Source organism: Salvelinus alpinus, chromosome 19, assembly GCF_045679555.1.
Source record: "Salvelinus alpinus chromosome 19, SLU_Salpinus.1, whole genome shotgun sequence".
Taxonomy (NCBI): domain Eukaryota; kingdom Metazoa; phylum Chordata; class Actinopteri; order Salmoniformes; family Salmonidae; genus Salvelinus; species Salvelinus alpinus.
The window spans coordinates 45082174-45095340 of NC_092104.1; the positions used below are offsets into that span (position 1 = coordinate 45082174).

Here is a 13167-nt window from a genome sequence, read left to right on the forward strand (position 1 = left end):
GGCTCAACATCATCGAATCTGCAACATGTTTAGCTCGCTATGTGGTGTTGTGCTGCTAAAAATAGTTTTGGTTTGTCACTAAAATAATCAGTTTTTCATTAGTGACTCAATTAAAAACTTGTAGCCATTATGCCAAACAATATTGCCATCAATCAATGATACATCCTTATTCTAAAGGGGCAGATGTCTGAAGTTGTCTACATCTAGTATTGCCTGGATGAAATGCATGGATTTTGTGAGTTGATTTCACTACCTGTATAAAAAACAATGGCCCTACTGTGTGAAAATTATTTTCGGCAGCAGGGCTGCGTTCATTACACAAACACGTAATAGAACAAGGAGTGCTGTACTGAACGACCAGTTGAAAAGCAGGGAGGGGTTCAGTTGTGGTTTGAAAATGCACCTCTGCCCTTTAAAAATACCTCAATCATTGCTCAAGCCAAACCCCAGCACATCCACCGAATGGAGTAAACATACCTCAAAGTCTGTTCAAGAACGTTTTGGGGGAAATGTGTCGTCCAGTAACGTAGCAAACGTCCAAGCGAACTGAACCTACCCGAGTTGCTACATTTCAAAGGGGCGAGGAGAGGGAAGGGCTTGTGAAGTACCACCCAAAAGGCGGGGCATCCGCAGAGACGTGGACTTGACCACTCCCAAGACATTCTCGCGGCAAGATGAGAGAACCGCGCCAAATTCTGACTTGCAAAGAACAACACCGACGTCTGTCAAAGCCTGCTAGGCTAGCTATCTAATGAGAATTTGAACGACAAAGTTTTAGATTTTCAGTTGGGTGTACAGAGAGAAGTTATTAGCCATATGCCAACCATTTGCAAATGTTCGCGAGCAGTTTTATATTTTGTGTTTTCAACACAGTCAGCAGTTTTGCGTGGCAACTAACGACGTTAGCTAACAGTTATCTAGCTAACGTTAGCTGTATCTATCACTTGCGAGGTGGATTTGCATATCTCTCTCAAACTACTTTTCACTGAATGCAAGTGACTTTTTTTTGGTCACGTTACCCACAGAATCCCGTCCAAGATGGTTTTACAAAACAGTGGACGGTACAAGTCAGAGAGAGGACAAGGGGGTGACCAGGACAATCAACAGTAAGTCAATGCCTGAAATGGCTGCATGCAAGTTTCAATTCACATGTCAACAAAACATCTCTGCTTAGCAGGGCTGGGGTTAGCCCAATATTAGACCTCTGATTAATTACTTACTTAAAGAGACAAGATCTAAGGGCATTCCATAGCGACAGCGTGCGAGCCTGTACATCATTCTTTTATATATATTTAAGAATTGGTACCTGATAGCTAGTTTCAGAGCGGGACATGCTGCTAAAGTTACATTCATAAAATTGTAGACGGTTCTGACTGGAGAATCGCTGAGCAATGAACAATAAACGATTTAATCCCTTTTTAGATGCTAGGCTGGGGTCCATTTGAAATGATGACAATGACGTCTCAAATAACTTAGGAGTAGAAGTTATGTTGAATTAAAATCCCTTACTGAGTTGACTGCCTTCAATTCGAAATGACCCCAGCCCTGCTGCGTGGCTAAATGAATAGTTAACTAGTTAGTTAATTACACATACACAAAACAGTCACACTGTTATGTACGGTATGTAGCATTATTTCTGATGTTATGTATTCTCCTCTGTAGGGATGACCGGTCATCCATGTCGGCTGCTATCCGGCTGGAGCGCAGCCAGTTCACCGACGAGATGGACACCCGCTTCGGATTCGAGAGGATGAAGGACCCAGGAGAGAAGACTGGCTGGCTCATCAACATGCACCCTGTAGGTCAACCACACAGACCATAGTGGGCTCTGGAAAGCAGATGATCAGGATGCCCTTAAGTTGGACCTCCTGTCATTTAGCTTTATGTATTTCATGTGCTATTTTTATGATAGTTTTATTTGTATATATTTGTTTAACCTTTATTTAACTAGGCAAGTCAGTTAAGAACAAATTCTTATTTACACTGACGGCCTATTGGGGAACGTTCTGCCCCTGCCTTGTTCAGGGGCAGAACAACAGATTTGTACCATGTCAGCTCGGGAATTCGATCCACCAACCTTTCGGTTACTGGCCCAACGCTCTAACCACTGCCGCGCCAAATTGGGGATTGCATTGTGGAAGACTCTTTCTTAGGCTTACATAGACAAATAAGGTCACTGTCCTGATGATACAGTATTTATAATACAAGTCTTGTGCCTGAATTGAAGAAATGTTTTAGCAAGGCTTGATCATCTCATCTTAATGTGACTATTGTCAGTATCTAATCCTCCTGTTCCCATCTCAGACAGAGATTCTGGACGATGACAAACGGATGGTCAGCGCTGTGGACTATTATTTCATCCAGGAAGATGGCAGCAGGTTCAAGGTGAGGATCTGAGCACCTGATATAAACACTAGTGCAAGACTGATCACAATGGCGATGTTCAGCTGCTGCAATCTCATCCTTCTTTTTCTCTTTCCTTTTGTTGTAGGTACCCCTCCCCTTTAAGCCCTATTTCTACATAGCCACTAAAAAGGTAAGTTAGGGATTTTTTATTTATTTATTTATTTTACCGTTATTTTACCAGGTAAGTTGACTGAGAACACGTTCTCATTTGCAGCAACGACCTGGGGAATAGTTACAGGGGAGAGGAGGGGGATGAATGAGCCAATTGTAAACTGGGGATTATTAGGTGACCATGGTGGTTTTGAGGGCCAGATTGGGAATTTTAGCCAGGACACCGGGGTTAACACCCCTACTCTTACGATAAGTGCCATGGGATCTTTAATGACCTCAGAGAGTCAGGACACCCGTTTAACGTCCCATCCGAAAGACGGCACCCTACATGACCAGGATGACCAGGTACTCGTTTTAAAATGAACAGGCTTTATTACTTCTCATATGAATGACAACGTCGACCACCTGTGTGCCCCATCCAGAACTGTGAGAGAGAAGTCATCTCATTCTTGTCCAAGAAGTTCCAAGGGAAGGTGGCGAAGCTGGAGATGCTCCCTAAGGAGGACCTGGATCTGGTGAGAAACCAAACCATAGCCCATTTAGAAAAAGATAAGTCACGGAATAATGGACCTATACAGTCATTGAGCTCATCTGATCATTCTTAAAATGTGAAATTGCATTAACCCTCTTGAGTCTAACCATGGCTAGACCGGCCCCACACGTGCATTATCATTTTGTCTATCCCCACCAGACGTGATCATGACACGCATGTTAAGTACCAAAATCAAGTGTGAATCAATTCTATTAATTTCAGGGCAGGTTGAAACACATATGAAAGATTCATGGACATTTAGCTAGCTAGCAGTTGCTACCTAGTTTGTTCTGGATGAACATTGGGTTGTTATTTTATTTTACCTCACATGCATATGGTCCTCTTAGCTAATTCTTTGTAGAATTTTTAACCAGAGTCATACAAAATCGTGTCTGTCTCTACTCCGACTATTAGTCCACAGATAAAAAGGGAAACTAAAAACTAGTTAGTTTTTAGGTAAACAGTATGTGATTTGTCTCTTCTCGTTTGTCTTTCAAGCATCCGCGTGGGTTTGTATCTTCTTGATATCCATTAAGGAGGGGTCTTGCAGCGCGTCGAGCATCTCAAGTAGAGCCAAACGAGTTACATGTGTTACCCTGGTCCCAAAAAACCTATTCATTTTCAGTCATTTATTTTACTGCTCAGTACCAGGTAACCTAACGAGTGAAGCGTCGCTGCACAGCTATTTTCAGGTCTCTCCAGAGATGTTCGATAGGGTTCAAGTCCAGGCTCTGGCTGGGCCACTCAAGGACATTCAGGGAATTGTCAAAGACAAGACTTCAATCTTGGTTTCATCAGACCAGAGAATCTTGTTTCGCATGGTCTGAGAGTCTTAGGTGCCTTTTGGCAAACTCCAAGCCGGATTTCATGTGCCTTTTACTGAGAAGAGGCTTTGGTTTTCGCTCTGACATACATTGTCAACTGTGGGACCTTATATAGAAACAAAATGCATCTGAGCTCAATTTAGAGTCTCAGAGCAAAGGGTCTGAATACTTATGTAAATAAGGTATTTCTGTTTTTATGTTTAATAAATTAGCATAAATGTCTAAAAACCAGTTTTTTTCCGCATTGTAGTTGTGGGTTATTGTGTGCAGATTGATGAGGATTTTTATTTATTTCATTAAAAAAATTCTCCTTTTTATTATTTCATTTAACCTTTGTTTAACTAGGCAAGTCAGTTAAGATCAAATTCTTATTTAGAATGACGGCCTACACCGGCCAAACCCAGACGAAGCTGGGTCAATTGTGCGCTTGCCCATAGTCCCTATGGGACTCCCAATCACGGCCGGTTGTGATACAGCCTGGATTCGAACTATGGTGTCTGTAGTGACGCCTCAAGCACTGAGATGCAGTGCCTTAGACCTCTGCACCACTCGGGAGCCCAAAAGTCTCATAGCAAGAATAAGGCTGTAACGTAACAAAATGTGTAAAAAGTCAAGGGGTCTGAATACTTTCTGAATGGACTGTATAGACACATCTTGTGTGTTTTAATCAAATCAACCATATGCACTGAGCTTGTCTGATGGTTTAAGTGCACTGTTTGACGAAATAATTAAGACACACAAATGACTAGAGGGAGTTCGACCGCAATTGATTTGATTGTGCCGGGCTGGGCTCAGATTTTCAATATTTTTTATTGATAGTGATTGACTGTGTGACTAGCACCCGTTGTCTCACTCTCCTTCCTGCTGTACCGACCACCAGAGAACATCAACAGTAATTACACCCATTTCTGACTGAAAAGTTCTGTTACCGAAATCCCTCATTTGTTTAGGAAAAACATTCCCTATTCCCTCAACCCTTGCTCTATTTATGTGACACATGACCAATAGGGCCTAACCTATAGCATATCATAATCACATCAATAAATTGGTTATAACAAATTCAGAACACCATAACAGCAAAATAGATGCAGAGGACGTGACAAACTCGAAACAGGAGAATGTTTACTGGTTGCTCAGGAGGTTAAGGGGAAGTCAGATGTGTGGAATAAATGTGAATAAATGTGAATGTGAAGGTTGTGGGGTCGTCGTAGAGCAAAATGGAGAACACTTTAGTGTTCGTGGGTTTTAGCTTTCGATTATTATTTTGATATTAGTTGGTAGCTCAAACTGCTCAGGCTATTTGTGAGGAGACCTGTTTGGAGTTGGGACGTCGGCAACTTGAGACAATTCCCGTGAAGTTTGTGGGCGTCGTAGAGCAAAACAGAAAATATGTTTGCATTTGTAAGGGTCCAAATAGTTTCTAGCTCAAACTGTTTGGGCTTTTCGTCATCCTGTCGTCTCTGACAAACGCATGCGCTAACAGGCGCATGTCTACCACATAGGCTAATGGCTAATACCGGCAGATTCAGTCTGTTACGCCTCAGCAGGACGTCTCTAGCGTGAACACACTGGGTTTTATATCGTAAAACGTGATGACGTCAACCACGTCCACTCTCAGACATTGACCTCTGGGAGATGGCATCCAGTATTACTGTAGGATAACCATGTCGACATATGTTTTCTCCATAGCCCAATCACCTGGTGGGACTAAAGAGGAGCTACATCAAGCTTTCATTCAACACTGTGGATGACCTCATGAAGGTCAAACGGGAGATCTCGCCGGCGGTGCGCAAGAATCGGGAGAGGGAGAAGTCCAACGATACCTACACCTCAATGTTATCAAGGTACAGTATCTCAGTGTGATTTTGGTAAACATTTTATTTTACAGCCCTATTGACACTTTTTTTAAATCCAGTATTTAATGTGATAATACTTGGTAAAATGTAGTACTTTCTGGTAATCATTTGAAAGTCTTTAAGAGTTAATAACTTTGTGGTAAAAATTGTTACCTCCTGATATTTGTTACAATATAGTAATTCTTGGGTATTCATTATGGTGTTACCGTGTAGTTTCTCGGTAAATACCTCACAGGCTGTGAAATAAAGTGTTACTGTGATGTGGAGTGCGGTAGTACAGTATCATCTTGAAATTCGACTATTCTGGGTCTTTCTATACGTTTTTGACGAGCTCTCTGCTCATCAGTGCGTTGGCAGGAGGCAGTGTCTCGGCAGCGGATGAAGATGGCATGTCCAAGAAAACCTCCGACCAGATGGACAACATAGTGGACATGAGAGAGTACGACGTGCCTTACCACATGCGCCTGTCCATCGACCTTAAGATCCACGTGGTAAGGGCTTTTGACCTTCCTGCTTGGCCAATGGATAGCCCGGGCTCCCAGATCCTTTTTGTGTTGTCTCGCCACAATGACCATTGGAGTTGGCCAGACAGAACAAACCGATCTGGGACCAGTCTAGGCAGTGGATGCTCAGTGGAATCATGGGCTTTCTCTCCCCAGTAATCCCCTATAAAGACTTACCGTTCAGATTTTTTTTTTTTCTTCCCTAGGCTCACTGGTACAACGTTCGGTACAGGGGTAGTGCATACCCTCCGGAGATCATACTGAGAAGCGACCTGGTGGAACGACCAGTAAGAACATATATTTTTTCTTCTACTTATGCCTGATGGCCATCTATCTGACGTTTTAAATTGATTTCCAGTTGTTTGGGATTTTCATTGAGCCATCCAGGTTTCTTTTTGTCAAGATAACCATGGTCTTTCTCTATATCTCAATTTGTATAGTTTAATTGACCGAACTCACAATCTGACTGACGGTCCTAGCAGTGTTTGTAGTTGTGATTTTGTTTCCCTGTTTCTCAGGACCCAGTTGTGCTGGCCTTTGACATAGAGACCACCAAGCTTCCTCTGAAATTCCCTGATGCAGAAACGGACCAGATTATGATGATATCCTACATGATCGACGGACAGGTATGTTGGACCAGCCTGCTCTCAGGATTTGGCAAGACATTACAAACCCGCTATCTTCAGGGATGCAAACTGGTCACCTTTCGGCTAAATTCGCCGTTTTGAATCCAAAAGGGGTGACCTACGTGATTCGTGCAGATCCGATGAGAGAAGTTTGGGGGGAGAGAAATTTTGAGCAACATTAGCCAACTTATCTGATCAAATAATTGAGTTTATGGTGTGAGAATTAGCTTGCTAATAAAGGAAGACAGCTAACGTTAGCTAGCTAACGTTGCAACATCAGATGAGCTAACATTATTAACCTAACCAATGCGCTATAGTATTAACTGGTATACAACTCCTTGCCCTTCCTCAAGCTTTAACGCGAATACTATAGTTGCCCACTGGACCCTGGCAATCTGAATTGTTAACTAGCTAACAAACTGTTTCCCCTCTACAGTATGTGGTTAATTTTCAGAATTAGAGAATTAGGTGAAAAGGAGACTTTCCTTGTTAAGCAAGTGGATTCAGGGATCAGGTGTAGCTGGAGCTGGGCCTGGTTTATACTGGATGACAGTATGGTGAAAGGAACACCACACACTTAACCTTTTTCTCAATTTTCAATACAGTGGATAAAAAGGGGTATGCCAGGTGTGCTCTCTGCCTGAAAGAGAGAAATTATGCCAAAAAGGGGTATCATGCTCTGCTGGCACATTGTAGAACAGATGTCCACAGGCAGGAAGTGTACAATCTAATAATGTGCAGTGTAGCCCAAAGATAATGCTTTTGTTGTGTTGAACTGGACACTACCACTTTGTGAGTGAGGGGGAGTATTAAAAAATTTACTCAGTGAATGTTATTTTTACACACGTAGCCTTGTGGACTTGATCGATGTCTACTATAGTGGCCACTATAATAGAGCAAAAATAGAATGCCTGTTTGTTTCATTCTATTTCTACTTTAAGATGTTTTTTTCCTAAGTGCAATATTTAGATGTGTGTGTGTGTGTGTGGTCACAAGTGTTCTATTGTAAAGGCTGTCATGGCTAACTGCAATATTAGTGTATTGTTTTTTTCTTCTCATTTGCTGTAAAGTTGGATTGCTTTCTTTACATTTTTTTTGCTGTGAGTTAGGTTCACATGAACCACTTTTCATTTTACACACAGTGACGGATCATGTAGATCATATTCTTTGTTGTTTAATTAGTTAAAACCTGCATTTCCACCTAGCAGGGATTTTTTGTTGTTGCATGTTTCAGTGCCCAACAAAAGTGTCGCCTTTTTGGGCCCTCAGCAGTTTGCATCCCTGTATCTTAGTTGTCGTTAACAACGACCATAGGAGTTGGCTGTACAGCACAACAGCACATCCCGATCTACTATGAGGATGTCCCATTTTCAGTCCTAATCTGGAGCTCTGGATTTCCTGTCTGCTCCTTTAACTGATGTCTTAACTGTTCATGATTCCTGCCAGGGCTACCTGATCACAAACCGAGAGATTGTCTCTGAGGACATTGAGGACTTTGAGTTCACCCCTAAGCCAGAGTACGAGGGACCCTTCACTGTATTCAATGAGCCTGACGAGGTAAGGAGGGGAGCATCAATAACGAAAGACAAGTAAACACCTACGGGCATACATAAATGCGTACAATATAAAGACATACATACTTGATGACATGCTGTGTTCTGTGCTTGTAGGCGGGTCTCATTCAGCGATGGTTCGAGCACGTCCAAGAAACCAAGCCCGAAATCTTTGTCACCTACAACGGAGACTTTTTCGATTGGTGAGTCGGTCTGGGGGACGGATCAACCGATCAACTCTTTGATCAACTGAACTTAGTTTGGTTAACTGTGCTCAACTGACCCCCGCCCACCCCTTGCCTCATCTTCTCTCTTTCCCTCTTCCACTTCTCCCCTCCAAAAGGCCCTTTGTGGAGACCAGGGCTGCCCACCACGGCCTGAACATGTACAGAGAGATTGGCTTCCAGAAGGACAACCAGGGCGAGTACAGGGCTAGCCAGGCCATCCACATGGACGCCTTTAGGTAAGGGCCACCATGCATCTCATAATACAGTGCCTCGCTATCTGTGTGGTGTTGTACCTACACAAATAATGATACGCGCACACTAACACAAACTGACTAACCCACCTCTGTCTGTGTGTGCCAGGTGGGTGAAGCGTGACAGCTACCTGCCGGTGGGCAGTCACAACCTCAAGGCGGCGGCCAAGGCCAAGCTGGGCTATGACCCAGTGGAGCTGGACCCCGAGGAGATGTGCCGCATGGCCACAGAGGAGTCACAGGTCAGCTGGTGCATTCTGGGAGACACAAACAAACCGCTTTTAGAAGTGGTGAGCTAGGGCCTATCTCAATGTCTTTCTCGTGAGTCCTGATATCCAATCTCCTCGCCGCTTTCTCAATCGTATTGGAGGAGAAGGTCCAAGGTCCCTCCCCTTCTCGGGCCTCATTCTCCAGTGTATTTTGAGAAGGAGGCATGTAGAGAGGTTGCAAGGAATGGAGGAAACGAGTCCAAGTTGTGGGTGTAGATGTGATGCAGGTTGGTTGTCTGACTGGTTTTCTCATGGCTGTGTCCCCAGACTCTGGCCACTTACTCTGTGTCGGATGCCGTGGCCACGTATTATCTTTACATGAAGTATGTCCACCCCTTCATCTTTGCTCTTTGCACCATCATCCCTATGGAGCCAGATGAGGTTTGTCTCTATCAGTTTGTCAGTTGAAACATGGACAATGGGGTGGTGGGATTGGACTATTGCTCACTGGTGTGTGTGGTTGTGTGTGCAGGTGCTGCGTAAGGGTTCGGGGACCCTGTGTGAGGCGCTGCTCATGGTGCAGGCCTATCATGCCAACATCGTCTTCCCCAACAAGCAGGAGCAGGTGTTCAACAAGCTGACAGACGATGGCCACGTCATGGACTCTGAGACCTACGTGGGGGGTCACGTGGAGGCCCTGGAGTCCGGCGTGTTCCGCAGCGACATCCCCTGCCGCTTCAAAATGGTATGGCACTGCTCGAGCCCAGTCTGTTATTTGCCTGTGTAGGTATTTAGTTTACGTGTTTTGTTGACACGGTTTTCTTTCTGGTGTGTTGGACAGAATCCGGCGGCATTCGACTTCCTGCTTCAGCGGGTGGAGGAAACGCTGCGTCACGCCATCGAGGAGGAGGAGAAGATTCCCCTGGAGCAAGTCACCAACTTCAACGAGGTTTGATTTGATTTAACGATTTAAAATACAGTACATAAAGAAGCCACACCAGGCCAACGAATACATGTACCAAAATTGCAGAGGATTATATAGACAAAAAGTCAGACTTGTTTCCATTGTGGTCCACCCGTTATCATGCCATCAACCTACGTCTCCTTACATTTAAAAACGGTGACATCTATAGCTTTACCAACTTCTCTTGATGTACAATCTCGGGCCACAAAACACCATCCACTTTCTTATTGTCAAAGTCAAAATGTTCCCCTAAAGAAAGGGGGAAGTTAGAATTGACCCCCATAGTGTGCGTGTAAATGGAAAATACATTCTCTCTCTTTTCTCCGCAATGAAATGCTGTACTTTCCATGAATCATCATCTGCCCTGTCTGCAGGTGTGTGACGAGATCAAGAAGAAGCTCATCTCTTTGAAGGAGGTCCCCAACAGGATCGAGTGTCCACTCATCTACCATCTGGACGTGGCGGCCATGTACCCCAACATCATCCTCACCAACCGCCTGCAGGTAAACTACACATGATGCTTGCGCGTCAAAAATGGATGCTCCCGTTATTGCATGCGACATTTCGAAGGACTTGGTCTGGCAACGCTCCAGAAAGTAACACTGTTCTGTTCCCTTTCTCTTCCTCAGCCCTCTGCTATGGTTGACGAGGCCACGTGTGCTGCCTGCGATTTCAACAAGCCGGGGGCCAACTGTCAGAGGAAGATGAGCTGGCAATGGAGGGGGGAGATCAGTAAGTTCCTGTAGTGTGTGTTGCGGAGGTCAGCTCTTTTTAGACTGACTTCTGTTTTCTGCTGCTGTACCAGTGTCACCCTAAGCCCTTGCTTTGCTTTAGAGACAGTCTTTTTCAGAGATGTAACTTGTCACAATGGTATGGCATTGGCTGAAGCGCAATGTTAAATTCATATCTACCTACCATTGTATCCAAGCCAATATGACACCAATGTCGATGAAAATTTGCGAATCAACTTGATTGGGGGCGGCAGGTGGTTAAAGCGGTGGGCTAGTAACCAAACGGTTGCTAGATCGAATCCCCGAGCTGACACGGTAAAAATCTGTCGTTAACCCACTGTTCCTAAGCCGTCATTGTAAATAAGAATTTGTTCTTAACTGACTTGCCTAGTTAAATTTTAAAAATTGGAGGTACACAACAAACCTTTCATCATTAGCTATCCGGTCGTTACCAAGAACCACATACTGGAATTTTAACAAGGTAGTTTTCAGAAAAAGAATGTGCACCCACCTAGCTCATATTCCAGTCGTCGGATTAAAACAAGACTATAGTGTCCATGAAGTGACCATTTGACATAAAACATGTTGGATTGACTAAATTTGTAGGTGCAATAGTTTCTTACATTTTGATCATTTATCGCTCTCACGTGCCCATTTCTGTCCATTAAGAACCAACGATGTGCTTCCTTTTTGAAGCATTTCCGACAATGCTAACATATTTTTCATGTCGACCAATTAGATGGCTAGCTAGCCTTACCTAGCTAACGTTAGCGTGCTTACCCAAAGTATAGCAGCTAGCCTCTGTAACTAGCTAACACCAGTCATCTGAAAGATGGCTAAAAGTTAAATAACGAACAGGGGGGGGGGGGGATTTGGTTATGGAAGGTTTTTACACAAATTACTTCAGCCATTAGCAGCTAGCTGTTTGAATCCTAGGCAACCTTCATACACATTGTTTGAAGTACAGTAGACCAACATAGCTACTGTAGTAGGTCAAAGCTGTGTGCTGGAAAACCTTGGTAGAGCATGGGTGGAGTAGGCATTTTGGTGCTCCATGTGAATTTCTTCTCTTTTTAGGGGGGGGGGGCTTCAGACCAATGCCTACTTCTCACTTAAAACAGTTTTTTGTTTTTAATGGTAATTAGGGCTGGGCAATATGGCTGTGAATTGTCCATACATCTATTTAATTGTTTTAAATAAGCTTTTTGTACAATTTTAAATACACTGCATTTAAAACATTCAGGAATAATCAAATGAATTCAGGGCTTGTGAAATTATACCTAGGCTAAATATAAGTCTTCCACAACCATAAAACCCACTAATAATTTTATCAAAATAGTTTAACATGCTTTTTTTTTTTTTTTTTTTCAATAATCACTGATCTGGCTTCCAACTCAGTCTATGAAAACGCAATTTTTGTTTCAAATTTAACCAGAACCATGCATACTGCACATTCACTAATAATGAATGACTTCTAGTAGCAGGCATTATAGAAAATCAATTAAAGTCTCATTTAAGTGTCTCAAGCACAAGCCCACATGCTAGTGAGTAGCCAGCTAATCTCTATATTTCAAGTTTAGCCAACTTGGATCCATTTGCTAGCTAGTAAGGTAGAGCAGTTGAATTGTCATGAGGACACCCTTCTGTCCGTCTCCAACGGTTTGAACAGCGTGCTAGCCTGTCCACTTTGTTCAGATGTTGAAATCAGGTGGCCTATCTTCAGTGTCCATATGACCGATTTTCTGTTGGACCAAACCTCAAATGCAAATGGCGAGTTGAAACGGCTTGTCAGAGAGGAAGAAGTGTTCTCTCATCTTTTGTTGTTGTGAGTGGCAGGGGGAGGGGCTTTGTGTGCCGTGCATGCAAGTTAATGTCGCAATTCAACAGCTCAGACACAAGAGGTATGTGGCAGGGTCTACAGTCAATCACGGATTACAAAAAGAAAACCAGCCCCGTCGCGGACCAGGATGTCTTGCTCCCAGACAGGCTAAACAACTTTTTTGCCCGCTTTGAGGACAATACAGTGCCACTGACACGGCCCCCTACCAAAACCTGCGGGCTCTCCTTCACTGCAGCCGAGGTGAGTAAAACATTTAAACGTGTTAACCCTCGCAAGGCTGCAGGCCCAGACGGCATTCCCAGCCGCGTCCTCAGAGCATGCGCAGACCAGCTGGCTGGTGTGTTTACGGACATATTCAATCAATCCTTATCCCAGTCTGCTGTTCCCACATGCTTCAAGAGGGCCACCATTGTTCCTGTTCCCAAGAAAGCGAAGGTAACTGAGCTAAACGACTACCGCCCCGTAGCACTCACTTCCGTCATCATGAAGTGCTTTGAGAGACTAGTCAAGGACCATATCACCTCCACCCTACCG

General features: G+C 43.8%; 2 protein-coding genes across 2 annotated transcripts in view; one reads left to right on the forward strand and one right to left on the reverse strand.

Annotated features, from left to right (window-relative positions):
• The window catches only part of LOC139545734 (acetyl-CoA carboxylase 2-like), a 42567-nt gene extending 41975 nt beyond the window's left edge, over nt 1-592 (reverse strand). The window contains exon 1 of the mRNA XM_071353819.1: nt 478-592. The gene's annotated coding sequence lies outside the window, so the exon portion shown is untranslated. The remainder of the gene's footprint in view (nt 1-477) is intronic.
• A 48-nt stretch (nt 593-640) lies between these two features.
• pole (polymerase (DNA directed), epsilon) overlaps nt 641-13167 on the forward strand; it is a 29627-nt gene continuing 17100 nt past the window's right edge. Inside the window, exons 1-18 of the mRNA XM_071353828.1 lie at nt 641-1106; nt 1663-1798; nt 2305-2385; nt 2492-2536; nt 2940-3032; nt 5563-5717; nt 6076-6220; nt 6439-6519; nt 6751-6858; nt 8305-8415; nt 8529-8614; nt 8755-8874; nt 8999-9131; nt 9426-9539; nt 9631-9843; nt 9940-10047; nt 10437-10565; nt 10692-10794. Of these exons, the coding sequence (XP_071209929.1) occupies nt 1039-1106; nt 1663-1798; nt 2305-2385; nt 2492-2536; nt 2940-3032; nt 5563-5717; nt 6076-6220; nt 6439-6519; nt 6751-6858; nt 8305-8415; nt 8529-8614; nt 8755-8874; nt 8999-9131; nt 9426-9539; nt 9631-9843; nt 9940-10047; nt 10437-10565; nt 10692-10794 (2029 nt within the window). The 5' untranslated portion in view covers nt 641-1038. The remainder of the gene's footprint in view (nt 1107-1662; nt 1799-2304; nt 2386-2491; nt 2537-2939; nt 3033-5562; nt 5718-6075; nt 6221-6438; nt 6520-6750; nt 6859-8304; nt 8416-8528; nt 8615-8754; nt 8875-8998; nt 9132-9425; nt 9540-9630; nt 9844-9939; nt 10048-10436; nt 10566-10691; nt 10795-13167) is intronic.